The 21,802-nt window shown below is 60.5% G+C and overlaps 10 protein-coding genes across 10 annotated transcripts; all 10 read left to right on the top strand.

Annotated features, from left to right (window-relative positions):
- Positions 1 to 398: 398 nt before the first annotated feature.
- LINJ_34_3560 (putative actin-like protein) lies at positions 399 to 1,202 on the top strand (the record flags this gene model as incomplete). The annotated part of the gene is made up of 1 exon (XM_001468676.1): positions 399 to 1,202. One exon carries the CDS (start codon positions 399 to 401, stop codon positions 1,200 to 1,202), a length of 804 nt encoding a protein of 267 aa, XP_001468713.1.
- A 1,186-nt stretch (positions 1,203 to 2,388) lies between these two features.
- On the top strand, positions 2,389 to 3,246 carry LINJ_34_3570 (conserved hypothetical protein; the record flags this gene model as incomplete). Its single annotated transcript, XM_001468677.1, has 1 exon — positions 2,389 to 3,246. The coding sequence occupies one exon, from the start codon at positions 2,389 to 2,391 to the stop codon at positions 3,244 to 3,246; it is 858 nt and encodes a 285-aa protein (XP_001468714.1).
- An 803-nt stretch (positions 3,247 to 4,049) lies between these two features.
- Positions 4,050 to 5,831, top strand: LINJ_34_3580 (phosphomannomutase-like protein; the record flags this gene model as incomplete). The annotated part of the gene is made up of 1 exon (XM_001468678.1): positions 4,050 to 5,831. The coding sequence occupies one exon, from the start codon at positions 4,050 to 4,052 to the stop codon at positions 5,829 to 5,831; it is 1,782 nt and encodes a 593-aa protein (XP_001468715.1).
- Positions 5,832 to 7,651: 1,820 nt separating this feature from the next.
- Positions 7,652 to 11,566, top strand: LINJ_34_3590 (conserved hypothetical protein; the record flags this gene model as incomplete). The annotated part of the gene is made up of 1 exon (XM_001468679.1): positions 7,652 to 11,566. One exon carries the CDS (start codon positions 7,652 to 7,654, stop codon positions 11,564 to 11,566), a length of 3,915 nt encoding a protein of 1,304 aa, XP_001468716.1.
- Positions 11,567 to 12,501: 935 nt separating this feature from the next.
- On the top strand, positions 12,502 to 13,569 carry LINJ_34_3600 (conserved hypothetical protein; the record flags this gene model as incomplete). Its single annotated transcript, XM_001468680.1, has 1 exon — positions 12,502 to 13,569. The coding sequence occupies one exon, from the start codon at positions 12,502 to 12,504 to the stop codon at positions 13,567 to 13,569; it is 1,068 nt and encodes a 355-aa protein (XP_001468717.1).
- Positions 13,570 to 14,325: 756 nt separating this feature from the next.
- On the top strand, positions 14,326 to 14,919 carry LINJ_34_3610 (conserved hypothetical protein; the record flags this gene model as incomplete). Its single annotated transcript, XM_001468681.1, has 1 exon — positions 14,326 to 14,919. One exon carries the CDS (start codon positions 14,326 to 14,328, stop codon positions 14,917 to 14,919), a length of 594 nt encoding a protein of 197 aa, XP_001468718.1.
- A 959-nt stretch (positions 14,920 to 15,878) lies between these two features.
- Positions 15,879 to 16,451, top strand: LINJ_34_3620 (putative ribosomal protein L14; the record flags this gene model as incomplete). The annotated part of the gene is made up of 1 exon (XM_001468682.1): positions 15,879 to 16,451. The coding sequence occupies one exon, from the start codon at positions 15,879 to 15,881 to the stop codon at positions 16,449 to 16,451; it is 573 nt and encodes a 190-aa protein (XP_001468719.1).
- Positions 16,452 to 17,314: 863 nt separating this feature from the next.
- LINJ_34_3630 (conserved hypothetical protein) lies at positions 17,315 to 18,184 on the top strand (the record flags this gene model as incomplete). The annotated part of the gene is made up of 1 exon (XM_001468683.1): positions 17,315 to 18,184. One exon carries the CDS (start codon positions 17,315 to 17,317, stop codon positions 18,182 to 18,184), a length of 870 nt encoding a protein of 289 aa, XP_001468720.1.
- A 791-nt stretch (positions 18,185 to 18,975) lies between these two features.
- On the top strand, positions 18,976 to 19,677 carry LINJ_34_3640 (conserved hypothetical protein; the record flags this gene model as incomplete). The annotated part of the gene is made up of 1 exon (XM_001468684.1): positions 18,976 to 19,677. The coding sequence occupies one exon, from the start codon at positions 18,976 to 18,978 to the stop codon at positions 19,675 to 19,677; it is 702 nt and encodes a 233-aa protein (XP_001468721.1).
- Positions 19,678 to 20,550: 873 nt separating this feature from the next.
- On the top strand, positions 20,551 to 21,330 carry LINJ_34_3650 (conserved hypothetical protein; the record flags this gene model as incomplete). Its single annotated transcript, XM_001468685.1, has 1 exon — positions 20,551 to 21,330. One exon carries the CDS (start codon positions 20,551 to 20,553, stop codon positions 21,328 to 21,330), a length of 780 nt encoding a protein of 259 aa, XP_001468722.1.
- Positions 21,331 to 21,802: the final 472 nt, after the last annotated feature.

Consider the following 21,802-nt stretch of genomic DNA (forward strand, 5'->3'; position numbering starts at 1 on the left):
GGTGTGTGCCGGCACTGCGCGCCGCGGCCGCCCCAGAGGAGGTGGATCTCATCTCGCTTCTGTACGCCGCCGGCAAGAGCCTCGATGCGGTGCCGCTGCCGTCGTCTTCCGACTTTGCGAACGAGGAAGCAGGAGGGCCTGCCGACCCCTTGCTGAGTCAAGGCAGTGGCGCACACTCAAACGCGCTTCTACCGTTGTGGAGTCTACGCCAAGTGGAGAGCTATCCGAAGGCCCACATAGACTCACTGCGTCGACTAAAGCGGGACGTGTTGGAGAACGCTGAGCAGGACCCGCTCTGCCTCGTCTTGCCCGAGGTCTGGCACGAGCGGATAGACGTGTTGGAGGCGCTGTTTCAGCTCATCCTCGAGGCCCCAGGCCTCACGACGGCTCTCTACTGCATGCGCCCTAGTGTGGGATGGACTTTTGCGTCTGGCGCCGCCTCGAGCATCGTGCTGGATGTGGGGCACAGCCGCACAACTGTTACTGCTGTCTTGGATGGCTATGCACTGCGCCACTCCGTTGACACGATCCCCGTCGGCGGTGACGCCGTCACGGCCCAGTACAGCGAGCTGCTCAGCAAGCACCGACCCGTCGTCGAGGCGGCCGCGCCAGCGTTGTCACATAGCACGGTGCGAGAGATTTACTGGCGTGATTGGGTGGCCGATGTAAAGCACTGCTTGGCACGCGTGCTGCCGTATCAGGGCGACACCGGCGGTGTCGCGTCTGCTGCAGGGAAGGGGTCTGCGTCAACAGCAGTCAAGGAGGCCACCGTGCGCGCTGTAACAGACTTGCAGGCGCCGGATGGCACACGAGTGCATCTTGACGAGCGCACAGCTGCTCTCCCGTTCGAGGTGTTCTTCAGCGCAACCGGCGACGAGAAACGGAACGTGGCGACTCTGATGGCCATGTGCAAGCGACGGATGGACCCGGAGTGGCAGCTGCACACAGTGCCGCACTTGCTTGCTGGTGCCGGCAGCCTTGTGCCGGGCTTCCGCGACCGCGTGGTTGGGGAGCTGAAGGCACAGGATTCCTCCTACTTCCGCTATGAGCGGGATGGGGTGCTGAACGTGGCGCAGACCGCCGATGGTGCGTGGGTGGGGGCGTCCATGGCCGCCTCCAGCTCGTCCTTTGAACCACTCTGGGTGACACGGGGGGAATGGGCTGAGGAGGGCGCCTCGGTGCTGTACCGCAAGCTCTTCTAGAGCGCGGTTTTCCATGGAGGCGCATAGCAAAGAGAGAGAATAAACGAAAGAGCTGCGTGAACTCCTCACGGCGGACTCGTCCCCTCATCCCCACCTCCTTCTTTCCCTCTCCGCATCTTTCCGGCTGCTTCCCTGCGAATGTGTCAGACGGGGTACGAGGCCAAAACGAATGGCCCCTGTCGCTGTGCTTTCTAGAAGTGCGTGCTTGCCCTGTCGTCAGCATCTTCTGCCTTGTTGATTGTGCCGTGAAGAGGACGAAGATGCCATGACTGTGTTCCTTGTTGTTAGGTTGAACAACACAGAGTTCACTTTTGCCTGCTCATGTGGAGTGTGTGCGCACGCCTGTGTCGGTGTATGCGGCACCTCTACCTTTTTTTTTTTCGTATCTTATTCTTCTTAATCTGTCGTGCTCGGCCGCATGCCAGTTCTTGACATCTCGCGGAAGAATGACACTCTGACAAACGCTCGATATATATATCTATGAGTGCTCCGCCGCGCTGCCCATCCTTCGTTGACGGTGTCTGCTCGTTTACCTGCCGCTGTTTCTCTCTCGATCGGAGAGTGTGTGCGTAATGCCGAATGAGCGGCCGACCGAAACCGGCGCAGTATGGGCGTCTGAAGCACAGTGCGAGCCCGGCGAGGTCGCAATGCGCCAAGCGGGCAGAGCGAAGCGGGGTGGTCTCTTTTCCTTCTCCCTCCCTTCCTTCCCACTAGGACTGAGACGTGCATGCTAGCCGCATCAGCTGCTGCTCTCCTTCCGTCCCCGGCTGCGTGCGACTTACAGTGTGATGTGACACCCTATTCTCCTTCTTATCGCGGCCTTTCGTGTTTCTCCTTCGATTCTGCTTTCCGCTGCTCGCCCCTCTCCTCCCCCTTCCCACAACCAAAAACAAAAATGTTGGGTCTGCCCCGTGCGGTGCGCGGAGGGACACGCGCGCTCCTCCGACAACCTTTGCGCGCAGCGGTGAACCGTACTTCCGTCTTTGGAAGCCCTTCCTATCTTTCGTTCAAGTCGCCGCCGCCGCCGTCTTCCCCCCTCCCCTCACGCACAACAACCGCGTTGGCCCACAAGCGGCCGACTCCAGCCCCTTTTTGTGGCGTGACGAAGCCTTTTCTGCATCACCGAAGAGACGTAATTTCAGCGGCTCCCGCGATGTCGCCGAGACGCACCGGGGCAGTCGCGGTGATGGAGCGCCGCAGTGAATGGCTGGCTTCGTTGCGCTCCACGTTGCCTCAGTTTAGCAAGCGTTCCGCCGCGCCACTGGAGCGTGGGCAAGCCGCTGCCATTCTCGGCTCTGCACCCCGACGCACTCTGGAAGAAGCCGTTAGCTCTCACAACACCACGTCCTCTTTGCTGTTGCCATCCCAGTGGCGTGAGCAGGCCACGCAGCGGCTCATCACCACCCTGCATGGCATCGTGCCGCCGCTGCAGGTGCAGCAGACAGATTATTTTCTCTGCTCCCTCATCCACCCCTCCTATGTGCAGGTGAGCACAATGCGCTGTGAGAGTGACGCGTTGCGCAGAAGGGTGCAGCAAGAGCTTCGTCGGACTGTCTGCATGCCGCTGGAGTTGACGATGACTGGATCCAAGAGTCTGCGCCTTCTGCGGGAGTTGACCCACTACGTCGAGCAAGGTGCGGCAGCTGCAGCCGCATCCGCACGGGCGAGAGCAACTCTACCGGCTGCGCCAGTAGCTGAAAAAAGCGAGGAGCGATATCCGTCGTGTGGGCCGGCGTCGTGGTCGTCTTACCCTCTCGATGCCTCGTGGCCAGAGCTGAACGGCGCAGACAGTACCGCATTTGTGCAGGCGTTCCGGCGGGCTGGGCTCGAGTCCCTTGTGCTCTACGACAAGAGCTTCTTCGCTCCCTCTCCGACCTCTACGGATATCAATGGCACCGGATCTGCCGAGGTCTCCTTGGCCGCCTTCACCGCCCTGTGCGGCAGCATTGAACTCGTCTCTGGGTGGTCCAGCTTGTTGCAGTTTGTGGACCGCGTGGCCGGCGAGCAGCGTGGCCTCGAACGCACTACTGACGACCACGAGTAGGAGGGTGGCTGTGCTGGTGCGCGTGCGGTGGTACCGTCGCTTCGGCGTCCGCTTTTGTCCCTCTCTCATGCCGTTTGTTGTATGCCAGGCTGGTTTCATGCGCACCTTTCGCCGGCGGGGGTAGGAGAACGGACAGCATGGCACAGAGGAGTCATATCGCTTCCACGGCCAACGGCAATAATGGTCGCAGGAATGCGGCGGTGGGTGGACGCGCGCATGCGACGCGGCGGCAGGACGCGGATCAAGGAATGAAAAGCATTACGTGCGCTTGCAGCGGCATGTTACACATGCCCTGTGTGCTGCGGCTGCTCCAGTCATGAGTTTACGAGGACATGCGTGCTTCGGTGACGTTCCTGCGCGCTCTTCCGTAAGGCTGCAACCGTCTGCCTCTTTTCTTTCCCGCGTACGTGCACCCTCTCTCACACACACAGAGCCGCCCGGTCTTTCCTGTCTACACCTTTCTCTCTCACTTGTTGGCATCTCAACTCCGACTGTAAATCCGTGGCGCACAGGAGAGTGTTTCACTTTTCTCTACCCCAACTGCACTTGCTCGAGGAGGAGCGGCGGCGCTGCGCGCTGCTTGTTCGCCACATGCTACTGACCCCATCGCCTCTTCCCTTTTCAATGTACTCCACACCTGTGCCCCCTTCCCTGTCCTTTCTATGTTGCTGCGCCTCCACCCCCCTTCCTACAACTGTGCGCCTTACATCCGCACCCCCTCTTCATCCGCTGCAGCTGCCGAACATCTCTGGGGCTGTTGACTGTGAGCCTCAGGGAAGAGAGAAACACGAACCAAGTGAATCATGTTATCCCTCGATGCGAAGGTGGAGCAGTGGCTGGCCTGGGACCGTGATCCGGCTACGCGTCAGGTGATCGAATCCCTGGCAGCCGAGAAGGACACGGCGGAGCTGAGACGCCGCCTCGAGACGCGCATGAAGTTCAGCACCGCCGGCCTGCGGTCTACCATGGGGGCCGGAAGCGCTCACATGAATCGTCTCACGGTGCTGCAGACGGCTCAGGGGCTGGCGGCGTACGTGAAGCAACAGTTCGCCCCCGCGGAGCTCTCGCGCGGCGTCGTCATCGGCTACGATGGGCGACATCACAGCCGCGAGTTTGGCGAGATCACAGCCACTGTCATGCATCAGCAGGGCATCAAGACGTACCTGTACCGCCACTGCATCCCCACACCGTTTGTGCCGTACGGCGTCAGGTTCTTTAACGCGTTGGCCGGGGTGATGGTGACGGCCAGCCACAACCCCAAAGAGTACAACGGCTTAAAGGTGTATTGGTCGAACGGGGCGCAGATTGTCGCCCCGCTGGATGCGTCGATCGCCGCCAGCATCGAGGCGAACCTCACTCCTCTCGAGTCTTCGTGGGCCCCGTTCACCGCGACCGACCACGTAGACCCGTACGACGTCGTTTTCGAAGACTACTTCGCCACGCTGCGCTCCTCCTACGCCCCGGCCAGCGACGCGTCCGCCGTGCGCTTCACCTTCACCGCCATGCATGGTGTAGGGACCCGTTTCACGACGCATGGGCTTCGGCACGTGCTGGGGCTTCCTGCGTCGCACCTCAGTGTTGTGGCAGAGCAAGCCGAGCCGAACCCGGACTTCCCTACCGTGCGCTTCCCGAATCCGGAGGAGGGCCAGTCGGCGTTAGCCTTGTCCTTTGCAACAGCAGAGACCTACGGCGCTTCCGTCGTGCTTGCGAATGACCCGGATGCCGACCGCCTCGCCGTGGCGGAGCGTCTTCCCAATGAGGAGGGGTGGCACATATTGACGGGCAACGAGATCGGTGCACTGCTGGGGTGGTGGGCAATGGAGCGAGCGCGGCGGCAGGGCATCGCGCTCGAGCGCTGCCTGCTGATGTCGACTGTTGTCAGCTCGTGCATCCTCAAGACGATGGCGGCCAGGGAGGGGGCGCAATACTCGGAGACACTGACGGGCTTCAAGTTTATGGGCAACAAGGCACTGGAGCGGAAGGCGTCGGAAGGGTTGCAGACGCTCTTTGCGTACGAGGAGGCTATTGGGTTCATGTGGGGCGAGCGGGTGATGGACAAGGACGGCGTGACGGCTGCGGTCGTTGTCGCCGACCTCGCCTGCTACCTCCGGAAGGAGAGGCGGCGCTCGCTGGTGGAGCACCTGCAGAGCTTGTACCAGCAGTACGGCTACCATTTCACGCACAGCTCCTACATGATGATAGATGACCCGTCACGGACTAAGGTGCTCTTGCAGAGCATCCGTACTGCGGCTTCAGGGGATTACCCCTCTCAGGTGGCGGGGCGGCCAGTAACGCGCGTGGTAGACCTCGCGGCGCAGGTAGACACGGCTGCCCCGTCTCGACGGCCGTCTCTCGGCAAGACGCCCATGATCACCTTTCACGTGGGCGGCGGCATGAGCATCACTATTCGAGGCAGCGGCACGGAGCCGAAGATCAAGTGGTACGCCGAGCTGGTGACCAAGGACGCGGCGGGACAGCAGGTGCTGAACGCTTTCGTGGCAAAGGCCGTGCACCAACTTACGCAGCCGCACAAGTTCGGTCTCGTCATGCGCCCCGAAGACGCGGAGACGTTTAGTAAGCTCTAGCGTTTTCCTTCTCCCCATGTACTTGTCCCACCCACTTTTGTAGATGGGATCGTGCGTGTGTGCGTTTACTGTGCAATTTCAGAGCGATCCGTGCGCGAACCTACCCGGCCGAAGTATTGTACAAGAGGGCGAGGCACACACAAGCCACGTCCGTCTCTAGTGCTCCCTCTCGCGCCCCCGCCCCCACCCTTTTTTTTTGGGGGGGGGTGGCGGCTACGGCTCCTCCTTTTCCTTCCTTGCCTTTTCCTTCCTCAAGACGTCTTCTGAGCCACGGCGCGTTGCTGGGGCTGCCACTTGCCTATTGATTGCTTCTTCTTTGCACTCGCTTATGCTTACCTACAACGCAGTCCTTCCTCCCCGCCCGCCCACCCTCAACAGTGACGGCCAAACTTCGCGTCTCTCACTCGCTCTCCCTTTTGTTGTTGTTCTGTCGTGATCGGGAGAAAAAAAAAGGAAAGGGGATACTTGTGCCAGGTGCGTCAGGGTGTGTCGCGCCGCTCTTGGACTTAGTTGTATTGCTATGGCTTCTCCTATCGTTCTTTTTTTTGTTGTTGTTCGCCGCAAAGATGTCGGTGCTGCCGTTGCACTGTTGCTCGAATAGCGGCACTGAGAGCATCGCCTGATGCGCATCGTCTACAGCACCCCATTCCTTCACTCGTGTGCTCCTTCTTTGCTTCGTTTCCGTTGCTGTCCTCCTCTTCTCGCCGTTTGCTGCTGTGATGTTGCCATGCGTGTTGCTGAGAGGTTTTCGCACCGAAACACCACGCACACGCACACACATACACACGCGCACATGCGCCTGCGGTGCGTGGTCAGAGCACGCAAGGTAACAAAAGAAGAATGGTTGAAAGCGAAACGCAACGAATACGCGAATATGTGCCGCGTCTGCCGCCACCATGCGACAGAGGTCTGACACCGACTCGCTCGTTCTCAGCGCGCGGACGTTCCGAGAGGTGCCTTGTGTGCCATATTGCCCCTTATTGTGCTGATGCGTGCGGGTGCGACGGCGAAATGGGTTCCTTTAGCATCGCAGATCCTCCCTTCCGCAGTTGAAATGCGGCTTTTGCTCTTCCCTTCATGATCTCCGCTGATGGCTTCTCTGCTCATCTGTGCTCCGCCTCCGTTCTCCTCGTACCTGTGGTTTCACCGCCCGAAACAGCACTACAGACGTGCGTGTGATCTTGTTGCGTAGTCGCACGTACGTCAGCAGGGGGTTCTGTGCGCATCTTCGGCTCAACGGCAAAAGGAAAGAAGCAAGGCGCAGTTACACCTGTGCTACCTTTGATCTCTGCGCAGACGAGGCCTCTCCAACCACTTGTGGGTGTCTCCGGCGTTGTTCTGTGCTCGCACCCGCACGCACTCGGCGGACATCGATAGAAAAGCGTACGGGGCCCCAGTCAAAGGCCATCTACTCACCTTAGCGTATCCGACGGTACAAGATTGATAAAAGGCACAGATCGTGGTGCATACGCTTGCGCTTGGTTTGGGTAGCTGTACGTCTCCTGGAGGCAGACTGGCCGTCCTGGAACTCTTTCGCTCGAGAGAGGGTGGCCATTGCGATCCTCGGAGCCTCTTATTGGTTCATCCCCCTCCTCCTTCCGCCTCCCCGACCCCACTCATCCCGCTAGCGCGTATTACACGTCGCACCCTCCGCACCCTGTGACCCCCCTCCCACACCACTGTCGTCTCGGTAGGCGCGGCGGCGGAGGGGTGATGCTGGGCAATTGAGAGACTACGGAGGCTCTCGCTCATACTCGCATGCCGGCCCGTGTATCTGTTGCTTGCTTACGGTTTTTCCTGTTCGTTGTTGCTTCTTCGCTATGAGCAGCGTCTCGGCAGCGCCTCAGCTGTCCCCGAAGGTGATCCCGGGCTGCAGTAACACCCACAGCAACAGCGGACTTCCCACCATCCTCTCCGATCTCGGCACATTTGCGTACCAGTCAGCGTGCTACGGACCGCAGCAACTGCTCGCATGCAGTTCTGCCGTGACCAACGCAGGTGAGGTGATCTTTGTCTATGACATGAATAGCATGCTGCTTACACAGTCGCTCAGCGGACACAAGGCCGCTGTCACAGCGTTGCTGTGGCGCCGACCTCCGGCGTCTTACCTGCAAACAGGCCTCTTTCTGTGGAGTGGCGACGCGAGCGGCGCGCTGATGTACTGGGATGTAGTGGAGGGTGTAGCGCTGACATCGATCCAGACGCCTTGCCATGCCGCGGTGCAGTCGCTGACGCTTCTCACAGATGAGCACCTCCTCGTCGTCACTCAGGAAGGCACAGGCTACGTGTTCAACTCACACCTCGTCGACAACGCCCCTCTGCCACCCGGCCGTCTCCTGCTAGAGGCGAAGCAGAGCACCCTGCTGGGCAACATCAGCAGACCATCGCTCGTCGCTTGTTCGCGCCTGAACGACCAGCACTGCTGCGCTGTTGTGCTCGGCGACCGTCTGCGTATCCTCACCGCAATCCCGCTCGACAGCGGCGCCGCCGCTCCTGTCGCAAAGGATCTTATCTACGACAGCTGCGATGGTGCCCCCACGGTCATCGACGTCTTTTTCAGCGACGCGCAGGAGGAGGTGCTGTACTTCGCCACGCGCAACACGGTGGGATGCTACGACTGGAAGCTGAGGCTGATGTTGAACGAATCGCTGCTGTGGTTGCCGGACGAGGTGGAGTTTCGTCGCATCTTTCGCTCGTGCTCGAGTGGCGCGGCGGCGCGCACCGCCGAAAGTCGTAGCCAGGAGTCCACGGCGTCATCGTCAGGCGATGCGGCCGCCGCGCAGGTGCCGCTCATGTATTCGTTCGGCTCCGATCAGCGACTTGTCGCGTGGCACGTCACGCGGCACGACCGCTTCACTGCCGTTTCGACAGACGTGCGTGGGGTGCGCATCAATGCCAAGCTGTGCGTTAACGTGGTACAGTCGGAGCTCGACTCGTCGCTGTTTGCGGTGCTGTTCGAGGACGGCTCCATTGTGCACTGGCAGTACAGCCCCCTGGCTCGGCGGTGGCGGCTGCTGGACTGCTGGCTGGCGCCTGTGGTGCGCCCCGTGACGTTCTGCCCCGTCGGTGCCCATCACTGCTGCGTGGCTTTGGAGAGCGGTCATCTTGCTCTGATGGACATTACGCACAGCATGGCTGTTCGGCGGTTCAATTTGGTCTACTCTGGCGGAACGAAGATTGTGCTGCTGTGCGGGTACAAGTGGAGCGACCTTGTCTGGATCGTGTCGGACCGCATTCAACAGTACCGCCACCACCACCAAGTCTCGCTGATTGACACCCGCACAGGGGAGGTGGTGCGAGTGCTGCGCAAACCGTCCTCGGCACCAGAGCAGACCCGGATGAAGGAGATCACGATGGACCCGACAACCACGTACGTCCTGCTGACGTTCTGGAACGGCACCTTTGAGGTTTGGACAGCGGCGGACAGCCGACTCGTGCACATCCACTCCGGTTTGGGCGTCGCAAACGTCTCGTGGGCGCCTCCGTTGATGCGGCGCTGCTTGAGTGGTGTACAAGGCACGCCGCAGCTGCTCGCCGTGCTGTTCTCGGAGGGCACGCTGTCGCTGTGGTCCGCCTACAAGGACCGAGTGGTGGTGAGCCGCGACGCCATTCCCCTCTTCCACCCAAGCGCCGTGGAGGGGTCGGTGCGGTCTGCAGTGGTGGCGGATACCCTTGTCATGTGGGACGGTCACGGCAACGGCGTCGTGCTGCGCGCGCAAGGAACGCGGCTGGCGGTGCGGCGGCTACGCGATGCGCCTCCTAACAGCGGGGCAGTGATGTGCCTGGGCGGGCCGTCACCGCCATCTCGCGCGACAGAGTTCATGAGCTTTTCGTCGCCGCTCGCGTGGCCGTCGTCGGGGTCCTTATCATACCACGAGGACGGCGACAACGCAGCCAGCTCGATCAGCACCGGCGACGCAGGGCTTCCCTCGACACCGACGGCTGGCTTCAGCGCTGCCCGCGCCGTCGCGGTTCTCTTCGAGAGTGGCGTGTTTGCTGTGTGGGACATCGCGACCGGTGAGCGTCGCGCGCTATCTTCGGTTGGCATGGCTGCGGATGTGCGCGCGCTGTCGCTCTACTGGACGGGCGGGTCTCTTTGTGTACTGGGCGCTGATGGCTGCCTCTACGTGCTCGACACATACCTGACCGAGATGAACAGCAGCGTGCGGTACCGGGCGCTGCGGCGTCCCATGAAGAACGTAGCCTTTCTCCTTCCTGCCCACCGTACCTACGTGCAGGTGGCGCTGGAGCTGGGTAGTCCGCAGTCGGGTCTAGGCGACCAAGCCCAACGCGCCTCACACTCCTTGAGCGATGCCCCCAGCGCAGTCATGGAGGCGGTACCGTCCTCCGTGCGTCCCTGCCGTGGCCCGTTTGGCCAGCTCCTCACTGAGGACATACGGACTTTGCAGGATGAACTGGAGCTCTATCGCACCACGATGGTGCCGCGCGATGTGCTGCTGCGGCTGAGCCGCTGCGGCTCCACCGCGGCCGGCGCGGCGCCGGTCTCCCCTCTGACTTGGCTGAGACGCGCTGCAGTGGTCGCCGACTTTCTTGGCCAGTCGACGAAGCAGCGGTTCATGCGCCTTGCTGCCGATGTGCTGCGGCACTGGCAGCCGTCCGCCGTCGCGCGACGCGGTGCTCGGGGCACCCCCTCGCCGGCCTCGTCGCCAGCCGACGCCGCCCTGGCGACCGCATTGACTGACTGTCCTCCTGCTTCACCTGACAGCGAGCCGCTCGGTGAAGACTCCTTCAGCGTGCCACAGACTTACGCCTGCGCAGATGCGTACTCGGAAGCGCTTGCCCCTTCTCACGTTGTGCGCCGCAATCGTATCCTACTCAATGAGCAGCGCAGCGCAGCGCTGCTCGTGAACGCGCGCAACCACCGCGCCAGGGACGACTCTATTACGCGACTCGCGCTTGCGCGGGACTGGCTGCGACTCGAGCACCGCCAGAACGTCATCGAGGTGCTGCTGGATGCGCCGCCACAGTCCACGACCTACAACGAGCTGGCCACCCTGAGCATGGCTGTGGCTGCGTCGACCGCCGTCCAGTCCTCCTCGGCGGACTCGGCCACGTCGGCGCTCTTCGCCGCCTCGGCGAAGCGTGCGGCGGCAATGTTGCTAGCGCAGGGCGACGTGGAGGCAGCCGTAGAGAAGCTCACGCTGGCTGGCGAGTATCGCAGCGCCTGCGTCACACTCCAGTCCAAAGGTCGGTGGCGCGATGCTGTGCTTCTTGTCAAGGCGGCGCCTCAAGTGCAGCGGCCCTTGCTGGCGGAGGTGCTGCAGCGTTGGTCAGCGCTTTCAGTGAAGCGAGGCTACCGCCTACTTAGCGCCGCTCTTCTACTCGCCGTCGGTGAAGCGAATCCTTATGAGACGCAGCCCCCTCCGCTGGCAGCGTTGTCCCTGCTGATAGAGTCGGCCCATTTCACGGATGTGGCTGGGGTTCTGGCGCTCGTGCTGGCCCAGTACCACGAGGCCATTCTCGGCTGGCCAGAGACGGCTGCAGCGGCGTGGATGTCCATTTCACCTGCCCACTCTTCGGACACCTCACCAGTGCAGCCCGTGAGTGCCGGTGCCATGATGGACACTGTGCTGCACGCCTTGGGCGACTACAGCGGCCTCCTGCACACAGTCGGCAACATGGCGGCCGAGGAGGTTGTGCTTCGGCAGGCTGCAATGCTGAAGGTGTCGATGCGGCAGGCTGCCAAGGACGACAGCGATGAGTGTGGGGACTGATTGGGGACCGCTGCACACAAAGACAAACTGACGGCTGTGACGGCGGTGAAACATGATCTTTCCACCAAGCACCTTCTCTGCGGCCTCTCTCTCTCGCGCGACGTGCTGTCGCGGTGCAGGGAAGGGCTGGGGGAAGGGGCGTGGAGGCGTGGAAGAAACCGCTACCCAACGATATTCGTTGAGGCTTTGATCATATCTTCCGCTCTTGTGCGGACGTTTGTGCTCCCTGTTGACTGCTTCAGAAGACAGAACTCGAGAAACACATGGAATGGTACCCTGCCCTCCTTCGTGGCAGAGGCTGCCTTGATTGACGCGTGTGGAGCTATTAAAAGGCCCCTCTTGGAAGAGCTCAAGGTGAGCGATGCCTACAAATCCACACGCGCTCTCCCGCACGGAGCCCCCGCCCCCTCGCGGGGTGCAGTCGCATAGCGAACCTCCCTCCCCTCACAAAGCGTCCCAGCGCACGTTTCTTTGGCGGCGCCGAGGAGACGCAACTGACCACTGCGTTAGAACGCTGCGGGGGGGGGAGGGGGTGCGCTCCGCTGTGGCAGATGCGCAGACGACAGTGCACAGCTTATAATCATCCCTCCCTCCTTTTCTCTCTTACTCCTATCTCCTATGGCCACGAGCGACTTCAGGGGCTGCATATTGCGCAGCCGCACGCTCATGTCTGCGCGCAACGCGCTACCTGCCTTGCTGCTTGCATACGCATCCTTGATGTGTGAGTGTGAGGCAGCAGGGGGTTTCTTTTTCATATCCAGACATATCCGTGCGTTGGTTTCGCGTGTAGCGATAAAACACCTTTGATCAGCCACTTCGCGCTTCGCACTTTCTCTGCTTCGCAGCGTGAATGTGTCAAGTGGGTGCTGCTGACGTTACTCTCTCTCCTGTCTTTTGTTGCCGCTGGGCGCTGCGGCGGCGTCTGCTGGACAGGGATGCGGGCGAGACGCTCTTGTAAGTTTGCCGAGTACCTCTCCACCTACGCCATTCTCGAGCACATTGGCATTCACCCGACGACGCTGATTGAGAAACGTGATGCCGCAGTAGGAGTTGGCGTGTACGTGCGCGATGCCTGCGACGCCGGAACCGCCCTCCTCGCCGTGCCGTCGAAGCGGTTCTGCACCACTTCCGTGCTATCGCGAGTGGGGCTGAAAACCTCCTTTTGCAGCCCGTGGCGTGCGGACAGCGAAGTGCCGTCGTCGGCTTCTGCTGGGCCGGCATGCGACGTTCAAGGTGGCATCCTTTCCTTTCTCACGGGGAGTACACAGTGGCCAGAGCTAGCATGGCGGCTTGCCCTCGAGCAGCACCGCAGTGTGTCGCCTCTGTGGGGCTGGCTACAGAGCCTTCCGTCTGTAGAGGAGCTCGCTGACCGTAGGGACGCGGCAGAGCGCCAGTGCCGCGTGCACCACACGACGCTGCTGCCGTACTACCTCAAAGGTCGCCAGCGCATTCGAGAAGAGACGTTGGCTGCCTACTCGCAGCTGCGTGCCGACAATATTCTGCCGGGCTTTGACCGCTTTGCGTGGGCAGTGGACGTGGTGCTGTCTCGCGGGCTGCTCCTGCCGACGGCGTGGCCCGCCGCCGGGGGCGTGCTCACGAACAGCACGACGGACGGCGAGCAGGAGGAGGAGGACAGCGACCCGCTGCCTCACTTGTCGCTCGAGTGTGGTGTGGTGCCTTTTCTGGACCTTGTCAACGCCCCAGACGACGTCGGTCGTGCGGTCAACGCAGACATCGAAATTGCAACGTCACTCGAGACCCTTCCGAGATTCCTCACCGACGAGTTGGCGGCTGACGCTACGGCTAGAGGACGCGGCGGCGATGATCTTGCGGAGGTGAAGCGCTTGCTAGAGACGCACTACTATCTCTGCCTTACCCTGCGGAAGCCGCTGCGTGCCTCTGAAGAGGTCATTCTCGACTGGCAGGTGCCCGTGTTGACGACCGAGGTGCTGACGGCTGCTGAAGACGCGATTGTCAGCCGTTTTCTCAAGTACATGTTTTAGCCTCGGTGGCACCACCGCCCCCTCTCCCCCCTTCCCCTGCAGAGCCGACTGTCTTCCCACCGACCTGCCGACCAATTAGTAAAGGTGCACTGTATTCGCATGATGCGTAAAAAAGGAGCTCTAACTGGAGCGCGCCCACCACGCCGGCCGTAGGCTCTAGCAAAGAAAAGAATAAGTCCTCCACCAGCCATGCAACGCCCACTGACGGCGTTACGGTGTGTCGCTGATTTCTCGAGGCACGTGCTTCAGTGACACATGTCCGACCCCTTCCCCTTCCCTCGTCACCGAAGCCGCGGGGGCCATCATCATTGTACTCTGACCATCGCTCTCTCTCTCCTGCTGCCGTTCCCTGCCGCCCCACCGGCCTTTCGTGTACTTCGGATGCCGCTCCTGCGCTGCGACGTCTACCGGCATGGTGGGGTATCTTCGGGTGCGGTGCGCCTACTTCTCTTGCGGTCTCCTCCGCGTCCTACCGTCTCGACGCGGGCGCTATCGCGGGACTCAGGTTTATCGACCGCTAACGGTGAGAACCTCCTCCTTCTGCCGCACGTGGGGCCGTTGTCTTCCTCATCGCCAGTTTGGTAGCGCTGCTGTGGAGGCTGCTGGTCAACCGGCCCTGTAGTCCCTTTCTTTTTTTTTCTTACTTGTATTGCTGCCATTGATCCGTGCACCTCCTCCGGTGAACACCTTCGTCCATCTTTCTCCCTGTTTCCTTCGCCTCCTCTCCCGCACGAGGCCGAGGAGCACGGGGGTCACATGTCTTTCGCGTACCAGCGCCTGAAGATGCGGGCGACGACGGTCGCGGTGGATCACATGCGCAGCTTCTGCGACGGCTGCCACCTTGTCCTCAGCGCCGTCACGCACCCATTCAAGCGGTTTGTCGGACGCGTGAAGGCAGAGGCGCCGTGGGTGAACACTCTCGTGGCCTGCACCTTAGTGACGGCTCTCCCTCTCATTTTTTATCCGTACGTGAAGAAGTACGTGCTCAATGACGAACGCGCTGCTGCCGAGGCGGAGCGCGTGCGGCTGTGCTTGCAGAAGGGCATTGACCCGTACCCGTACATGCACCATAAGGAGTTCGTGTACGGCAACTCGGCGCCGGTTCTGGCCAACGAGACGCAAATTCCTCAGCGGATCGGGTGGGAGTTCAAGGCCCTCGAGAATTACTACAAGAGAAAAGAAGAACTTCGGCATGAGGTGGGCGGCAACATCGACGACACGGTACAGAAGCTTATGACGCTCAAGAAGGAGCAGCGGAGCGCGTACGACCGCATGCGCGGCAAGCCTGGAACGGAGCCGCGCGATCTCATTTTCCGCGGCCGCAACGATGTGGACAGACTTACGTCGTAGGCAAGGAAAGAAACGGAACAGCGCAGCACCTGCATCCTCGAAGCGCTTCGCCCCCTCCGTTTCAATGCGTGTGCTGAGACGGAAACGTCGAGGCGTCATGTTTGCGTGCCTACCTTCAATGGCTACGCGTTTTCTGCTGTACGTCTTTCATCCTTGTTACGCTTATTGTTTGCGAAGCGCGACTGACGGCTGTTTGTCGCCGTCGTGGTCGCATGACTTGTACAGGAGGCAGAGGTGGAGGAGGGAGGCGCCATGGCGTGGGCCGACTGCTTCGCTGTGACTGTATCGCGCAGCTGGTTGTGGTGGGTGCTCAGGGCTCCTCTGTGGCACCCCCTTAGACGAAATGGCAAGACATTGTGCGGAGCAGCTGAGGAGAACAGGAGCGACGTCTAGCTGTTGCCCCCCTCCCTTCGACGACAGACCGTGACGCATACACTCTGTTAAGCCGACGTCTTCGACGGAGATGAGCCGGCGGCAGAAAGTGCAAAGACCTCTTCGGGAGCAAGAAGTCGACGCTTTCCCAGAGCGCGTCTCAGCGCTCTCGGCAGCACATCACTGCATGAAGCGAAGCCTGGCGTGTAGGCCAGAAACAAAGGCGAAGGCACTTCGTGACCCCCCCCCTCTGAATCGGTCAACAGCCTACACACCACTTCTTTGTTTTCATCCCCGTCAATCCGTCAGCTGTTTCTTCACTACTTCTCCTCAATACGACCATCCCTCCTCTCGTCCTTGCTCTGGATTATCCGGTTGCTGCTGCCACCGCTCTCTCTCTCTCTCGCGCGCTCCTCGTGCCCCAATCTACCTCACACATTTGACAAACATCGCCATTGGCGCTCTGCTCAGCTGCAACGCAGCGCAGCGCACCTAGTAACCCGACGAGGTGCGCCCTACCTGACCCAGCACGTACAGAAAGACACTCGTCTGTGTGTTCTTCTTGTTACTCGCCCACCGTGTGTGCCATGCTCCGCTTTTTTCGGGCACGCTTGGCGCCCACCACCACCGATGCGGCGGCAAAGCTGCCTGCTGGGAATCCGGTGAACAAGACGTGGTTCCGCCACAATCTCATTATCCGGCGCAAGGGCTCGTACCGCTCTCGCTGGGGCAACGGCACGGAAGGGTACGGGGCCGGCGTCCCTCTTAGTGACCAGGTGAAATTGCACTGTGTAGACAACACCAACTGCAAGCACGTCCGCCTCATAGCCAAGGCCACGGCCGAGCGCTTCGCACACTGCCGCGTCTTTCCTGCCGTGGCGCACCGTGTGTCGGTGCAGCGCTTCAAGGGACGTGGCAGGGGCGGTGAGGTTTCGCGCCATCGCGTCAAACCCGGCAACATATACTGGGTCTGCCTATTCACGCGTCGCCAAACAAACACCCGCATGAGTGGCTTGCAGACGAACTTTGACCGCAACACGTGTATTATCATGAATGATCAACGCGTACCGTTAGGGACGCGGGTGATGTACTGCGCTGGCCGTCACGTTAACCACAAGTATCACCTGAAGGCCGTCGTGCTCGCGAACTTTTTCGTCTGAGCCGATGCCGCGCGTTCTCTCTGTCTCTTGTGCGGACTGGCAGCGACCAGCACAAGCATAGCGTCATTTTTTTTCTTCGTGCGCGCGCATAGCGTCGCCTCTCGCGTGCTCGTGATTGCCCTGTATGGCGCTGCTTGCCACATGGTTGTTGGTCCACGGTTGCGGGCCGTCTGGACGTGTTTTGTGTTTACATGGTGCCATAGGAGGAGTGTCCTCCAAGATAATAAGAAGTGCAGCCTGCGCAGAGGCGAAAGAGCGGTATTTTTTTTTTGTTTGCTACTCAGCGACCTCGCGTGCGTGCGCATTTGTGTTTGTGTGTGCTCGCCATCGTTTTTTATCCATGACGATCGCGGTGCGCAACACTGCGTCAGCGGCGCTGTTTGTTGGAGGATTACTCGCGGTCTTTGGCAGGGCTTGCCTCCTACTTGCCTTTCTTGCGCCGACCTCTCTCTCTGCTTTCTCACATAGGAGGAATGATGCGCGCATGATGCTGCCTTCGTCGTCTACTTCGCTTCTCTCTCTCTCTTCGCTTCCATTTGTGGTCGCTGCGTGCTTCTCCGCGTTTGCAAGAGCGGAAAAGACTCTCCCCCCTAGAACAGCTGCGGTGAGTTGTATCAGCAGTCACGAGAAACGTGGCACTACGATAACTGCACCAGTGGACATCCTTGCGTTTGTGTGCAGAAGACCGCCTGCTCCACCCTCTTCACTGCTCTTTTCTCTCCCTCTTCATCTATTCCGCCTTCCACTGGCCCGGAAGCAAGCGAAAACAGCTCTATCGGCGTTGCGAAAGCCGTCGGAACGAAGTGGCTGCTGGGCTCTTACCCATCAACCGCGTCACATTATATTGCAACAGGTGGAGCGAGATGCCGGCGATTGTGAAGCAGCTGCCCTCGTCGGACGACGAAAATGATCAGGCGTCTCTGCCGCCCGCCAAGCAGTACGCACAACTTGGCGAGGACAGCAGCCCAGCTGGAGCGTCTCGAGCAGAGCTCTCCAACGCCGAAGCTGGCGCGGAAGCGGAGGGGCTCGCCGAGCCGCAGAAACCAGATGCCGGCGGCTCGGAGCGCGTCGTAGACGTGGAGGAATGCGCTCGACTCAAAGCGGCTGGAAATGAGCTCTTCAAAGACGGCGACATCTCTGAGGCGCTCACGCTGTACCGCAAGGCACTGTGGTGCGCCTCCCTCAAGCCTTTGCCGCCGCATCACACTGCCACAGGCAAGTCCAGTGCTTCGCCAACGCCGCTGGATGGTAGCGCCCCTGCAGCGAGTTCACACACGGCAACAGAGGGCGATGAGACCGAGGCGGAGCAGCAGCCGGAGGACACGACGGACTACACCCTTACGGCGCAGGTGTACTGCAACGCCGGCCTCTGCCTGATGAAGCTGGACGTGAAGGAGGAGGCGGCGCACATGTTGTCGGAGGCCATCCGACACGACGGCTCGTACTTGAAGGCGTACATCCGCCGCGCGGAGTGCTACTACATGATGCAGAAATGGTCCAGCGCTTATGGAGACTACGAGAGCTACGAGAAGCTTGGCGGGGTGCTCGACGCGCAAGGTCGCACCCGGAAGGCGGCTTCCAAGGCGAAGGTAGACGAGGAGATGCAAAAGATGTTGGGTGAGCTGAAGAGCCTCGGCAACAAAATCCTCGGCAATTTTGGCCTGTCCACGGACAACTTCAAGTTCGACAAAGACCCCAACACCGGCGGCTACTCGATGCGCTTTGAGCGATAGGACGTCTGAAGCGGAACCCCTCCCCCCTCCCCCTCCCCCACTCCCCTCCCCCCTCCCCCCTCCCCCACACGAAAAAGAATCACCGTTGCACTTGGGCGTGTAATGCACCCTCTTTGCGCGCTGCGTGTGTGTGGTGGTGTGCGGCGGTACTACTTTAAACGCTATTCTGTGCTTTCAGGAGTTGTTTTTTGGGTGCATATTTTCCGCATACCGCACGCCACACCTCTCCGCCCCTCTCGCTGAGGGCACGATTGAGAGGGATGTTGACTGCAGTGGTGGTGAACACAATACGAAAGACAGAGCGCAAGTGCGGGCGGGGGTCTTCTTCACCGCCCCGTAACGCGCGGGCGCGCGCGACGTGAGCTTTCGCACTCCTGTGGCTTTGTCATATGCTCCGTATGTGGCGCCCTAATGCTGTCTGGGGTCTGTGACCTCTTTGTTGTTGGTGTGAGGGGTGCCCTCCCGCGTCTGCTCACGCGCGCAGCGGATGTGCTGCCCTCCCTCGATTTTCACTCGATCCTGTTCTCCTTTGGCGGCTTGCTCGTTTTCTTTTTTTCGGTGTTGCTTGTTTCCCTCTCGTATTGGGTATCTTCCGTTCCTGAAGGACGACAGCACATACCCAGCGGCGCGCACTCGCCGCGTCGAAGCACGAAATCACAAGTGACGCAACGCCGAAGTGGAAACGGATCAGGCGCATCAAAAGGCCGCCGGTGTCACGCGCATCCAGGTTAACGGCGTTGTCGCTCTCTGGTGAACACACCGGAAGGCCGACGCACGATCTTCGCGCTTTCATGACGGTGAGGCCACAAGTGGCACAGCGGCAGGAGACCGTGAAGCAGCTTGAGGGACTGCCTCACGACGTGCTTCGTGGTATGCTGCGCGATGTTCAGGCGCAGCTGCAAGAGGAGCGGCGCGCCTTTTCTCAAGAAAGAAAAGAGTTCGAGCACGTTCAGCTGCGGCTAGCCAAGCTAAAGAGAGACTTGGAAAGCGCGCAGAGGCAGCGAGAGCAGCAGCGCCGACATGCAAGCAAAGATGCCGAAGCTGCTGCGCGCACGTCCCGGCTGCTGCGGGCGGCGAGACGCCGAGGACAGGAGTATGAGGAGGCGATTGCGCGAGCTCTAGACGACATTCACCAGCTTCGTCGCGGCAGCCGCGACAGGGCCGCCTCTCCTACGTCGATGCCGGTCATTTCGGTCGGTATGGACGCTCTTTCGATCAACTCATCCAGACCGCGTCACGCGGACGTGCCCCCTGAGGTGAGCGTGCCGCCGACCCCGGCGCGGGAGTCGAGTCGCGCCGCCGCCGCCGCCAGAGCAGCGAATGAGGAGCAGCGGCGCTCAGTGCTCTTACACGAGCTGGCGCATCGCGTAGCGCGCGTGGAGCGTGAGAATCGAATGCTTCGGAGCAGCATCGACATCTTGAGCCGCGGCGACGCTTCCTCTGTGAAGCTCTATTACGAGTTGGAGTCGCTTCATCCTTCACGGGTTGGGTGACGGAAATGGCGGGCATCATGAGCTGACTGTGCGGGCGGCTGCTGTGTGCATGTGCATGCGCGTCCGTCTCTCTGCATGAACTCTACCTCTTTTGTCTACCGCCACTGCCGCGTTGCTCCTGCTCTCGATCTCGTCGTGTATGTTTTTTTTTTTGTGTGTGTGCGTGTGTGTGTGTGCGTTGAGAGGAGAGAAGGACAGCAATCAATCACGCATGGCCGCTATCTTCACCCTCACCGTTGCCACCTGTGGACCTGCTTTACCCTTTCGCATGCATGGAGACGAGAACCGCAGCGGAGACCTCCCCCCTCCTCCCCCTAGCCTCCCTCAATAGCAAACGAGCAGGAAGGGAGGAAGAGAGCGGGGACAACCGCGTACGTCAGCGTGCGGGCGTGCGTCGGGCTACGCTACGCTCACAAAGTAGAAGCGCCGTTCTCTTTCCGTTTTTTTTTTGATGTCTTAGTTACTCTCTGTGTTTGCACGGGAGGCGGAAAAGCTCGCTGAGTGGTGCTGCTGTGTAGGTGCATGCGTGTGCTCTGTCTTTTAGTTTCACTGTTGAACACTTGGACACCGTGGCATCTCGTCCGTCTCGCCTTCCACCCTTTCTCCTCACTTGCTTGCCTCCACTGAACTTCTTCTCGCCATGGAATGCGCGCTTGCATGCGGAAACGGTGGCGCATATCCCGACTAGGCTTTGGGGGTCTCATCGCAAAGAAAACGTGGGAAGAGGAGGTTCGCTTGTGAATCACAGCAACCGCAGCAGCGGAAACGCGAGAGCAGAGCCGAGTTGGCGCGACGGAACTCCGGCGCCAACACCGAAAACCAAACGACAGAGGGTCTTTTGCTCTTCTGCTCGCTGTATTTTCACAGTACTTTATGTCGCAGCTCAGCGCTAGTCCGCGCGAGGAGCCCGTGGGCATCCCGGAGCTCTTCGTGCAGTATCTCAAGGCGAAGGATTTCAGAGAGCAGCTGGCCATCGTTCATGCCCATCCTGCGCTATTCACAGATGACGTCGTAGCCGCCCTGAAGGATGCTCGTGCGCAGATAAACGAGACGTTCGTGGAGGTGAAGGAGGCCTTCCGAATCATCGATGCGGTCTCTGGCAGCCTCCAATACACGGGAACAAGCGTGCAGCTTCAGCAGAGCGAGGTAAAGGAGGTGCTGAACGAAGAAGCTATTCTCAAAAACTTTGCCGCCTCTTTAGCGGGTCTCTTGAGGGCAGGGGAAACGGCTGGGCCAGCGGCGCCATCCACAATCTCTTCTCTTTCGACCGCCAGTCGTGTCTCACGCAGTCTGGGTGCGGGCCAGTCACAGTCGCCGGGGGCGTGGTTCACGCAACCGTCTCTTGTTTTCTCTGTTCTGGCGTTCCTGCCGGCAGAGGAGATCTTTATGGCAGCAGAAAACGTCTGTCGAGCGTGGCAGACGTGGCTCTTCCTGCCAGACATGTCCCGATTTTTCTGGGTCGGCTGCGTGCAGCGCGAATTCCCAGAGCAGCTGCAGGTGGCGCTGCAGACCGCCGGCGACGATCTCTACGAGAGCGACTGGCGGTCGCTTGCCATGCTGTGCGTGACGGAGGCCGAGCAGGCGGCAGAAGCGGAAGAGGCAGAGGAGGTGGGGACGGAGGGGCTTTTGAGGGGTGTTGTGCCGTTTCTTTGACGACAGGTGCGCTTGCTTGCTAACGCTGGAGATGGCGCTGCTTGATCGTCCGTCTCACCTCTCATCTTCTCCCGCACAACCCCACCACGCTCTCGGGAGCAAGAGAAGCGCCCCACACGCACGTGCAAGAATCACCAAGGCCCGATGGTGCGGGTCTTGCCATGCAGAAGCTGTGGCTCGGCCACGTGACTCTCATGCAAGACAAAGCCCAAGAACGAGTTCGCGCTGCCCTACCAGCACTCCAATCAGAGGTGAGGCATGCAACGGTTCAACGCCGCTTCGACATTGCTGAAGGTGCGACTTTGACAGGGGCATGCGCTCATCGCCTCTACGCCTTGCCCATCTACACATCCTTCTCCTTAGCGTTCTCTTGCGCGTCTGGTGTGCCATCGTCTTGCTTTTTTTTTGCGCGTTGCACTTTCTGGAGGAGAAAGAGGAAAGGGGAGGGGCTCTCTCCTGCTTCGCTTTCGCC

The sequence above is a fragment of the Leishmania infantum genome, chromosome 34, assembly GCF_000002875.2.
Source record: "Leishmania infantum JPCM5 genome chromosome 34".
In the NCBI taxonomy this organism is placed as follows: domain Eukaryota; phylum Euglenozoa; class Kinetoplastea; order Trypanosomatida; family Trypanosomatidae; genus Leishmania; species Leishmania infantum.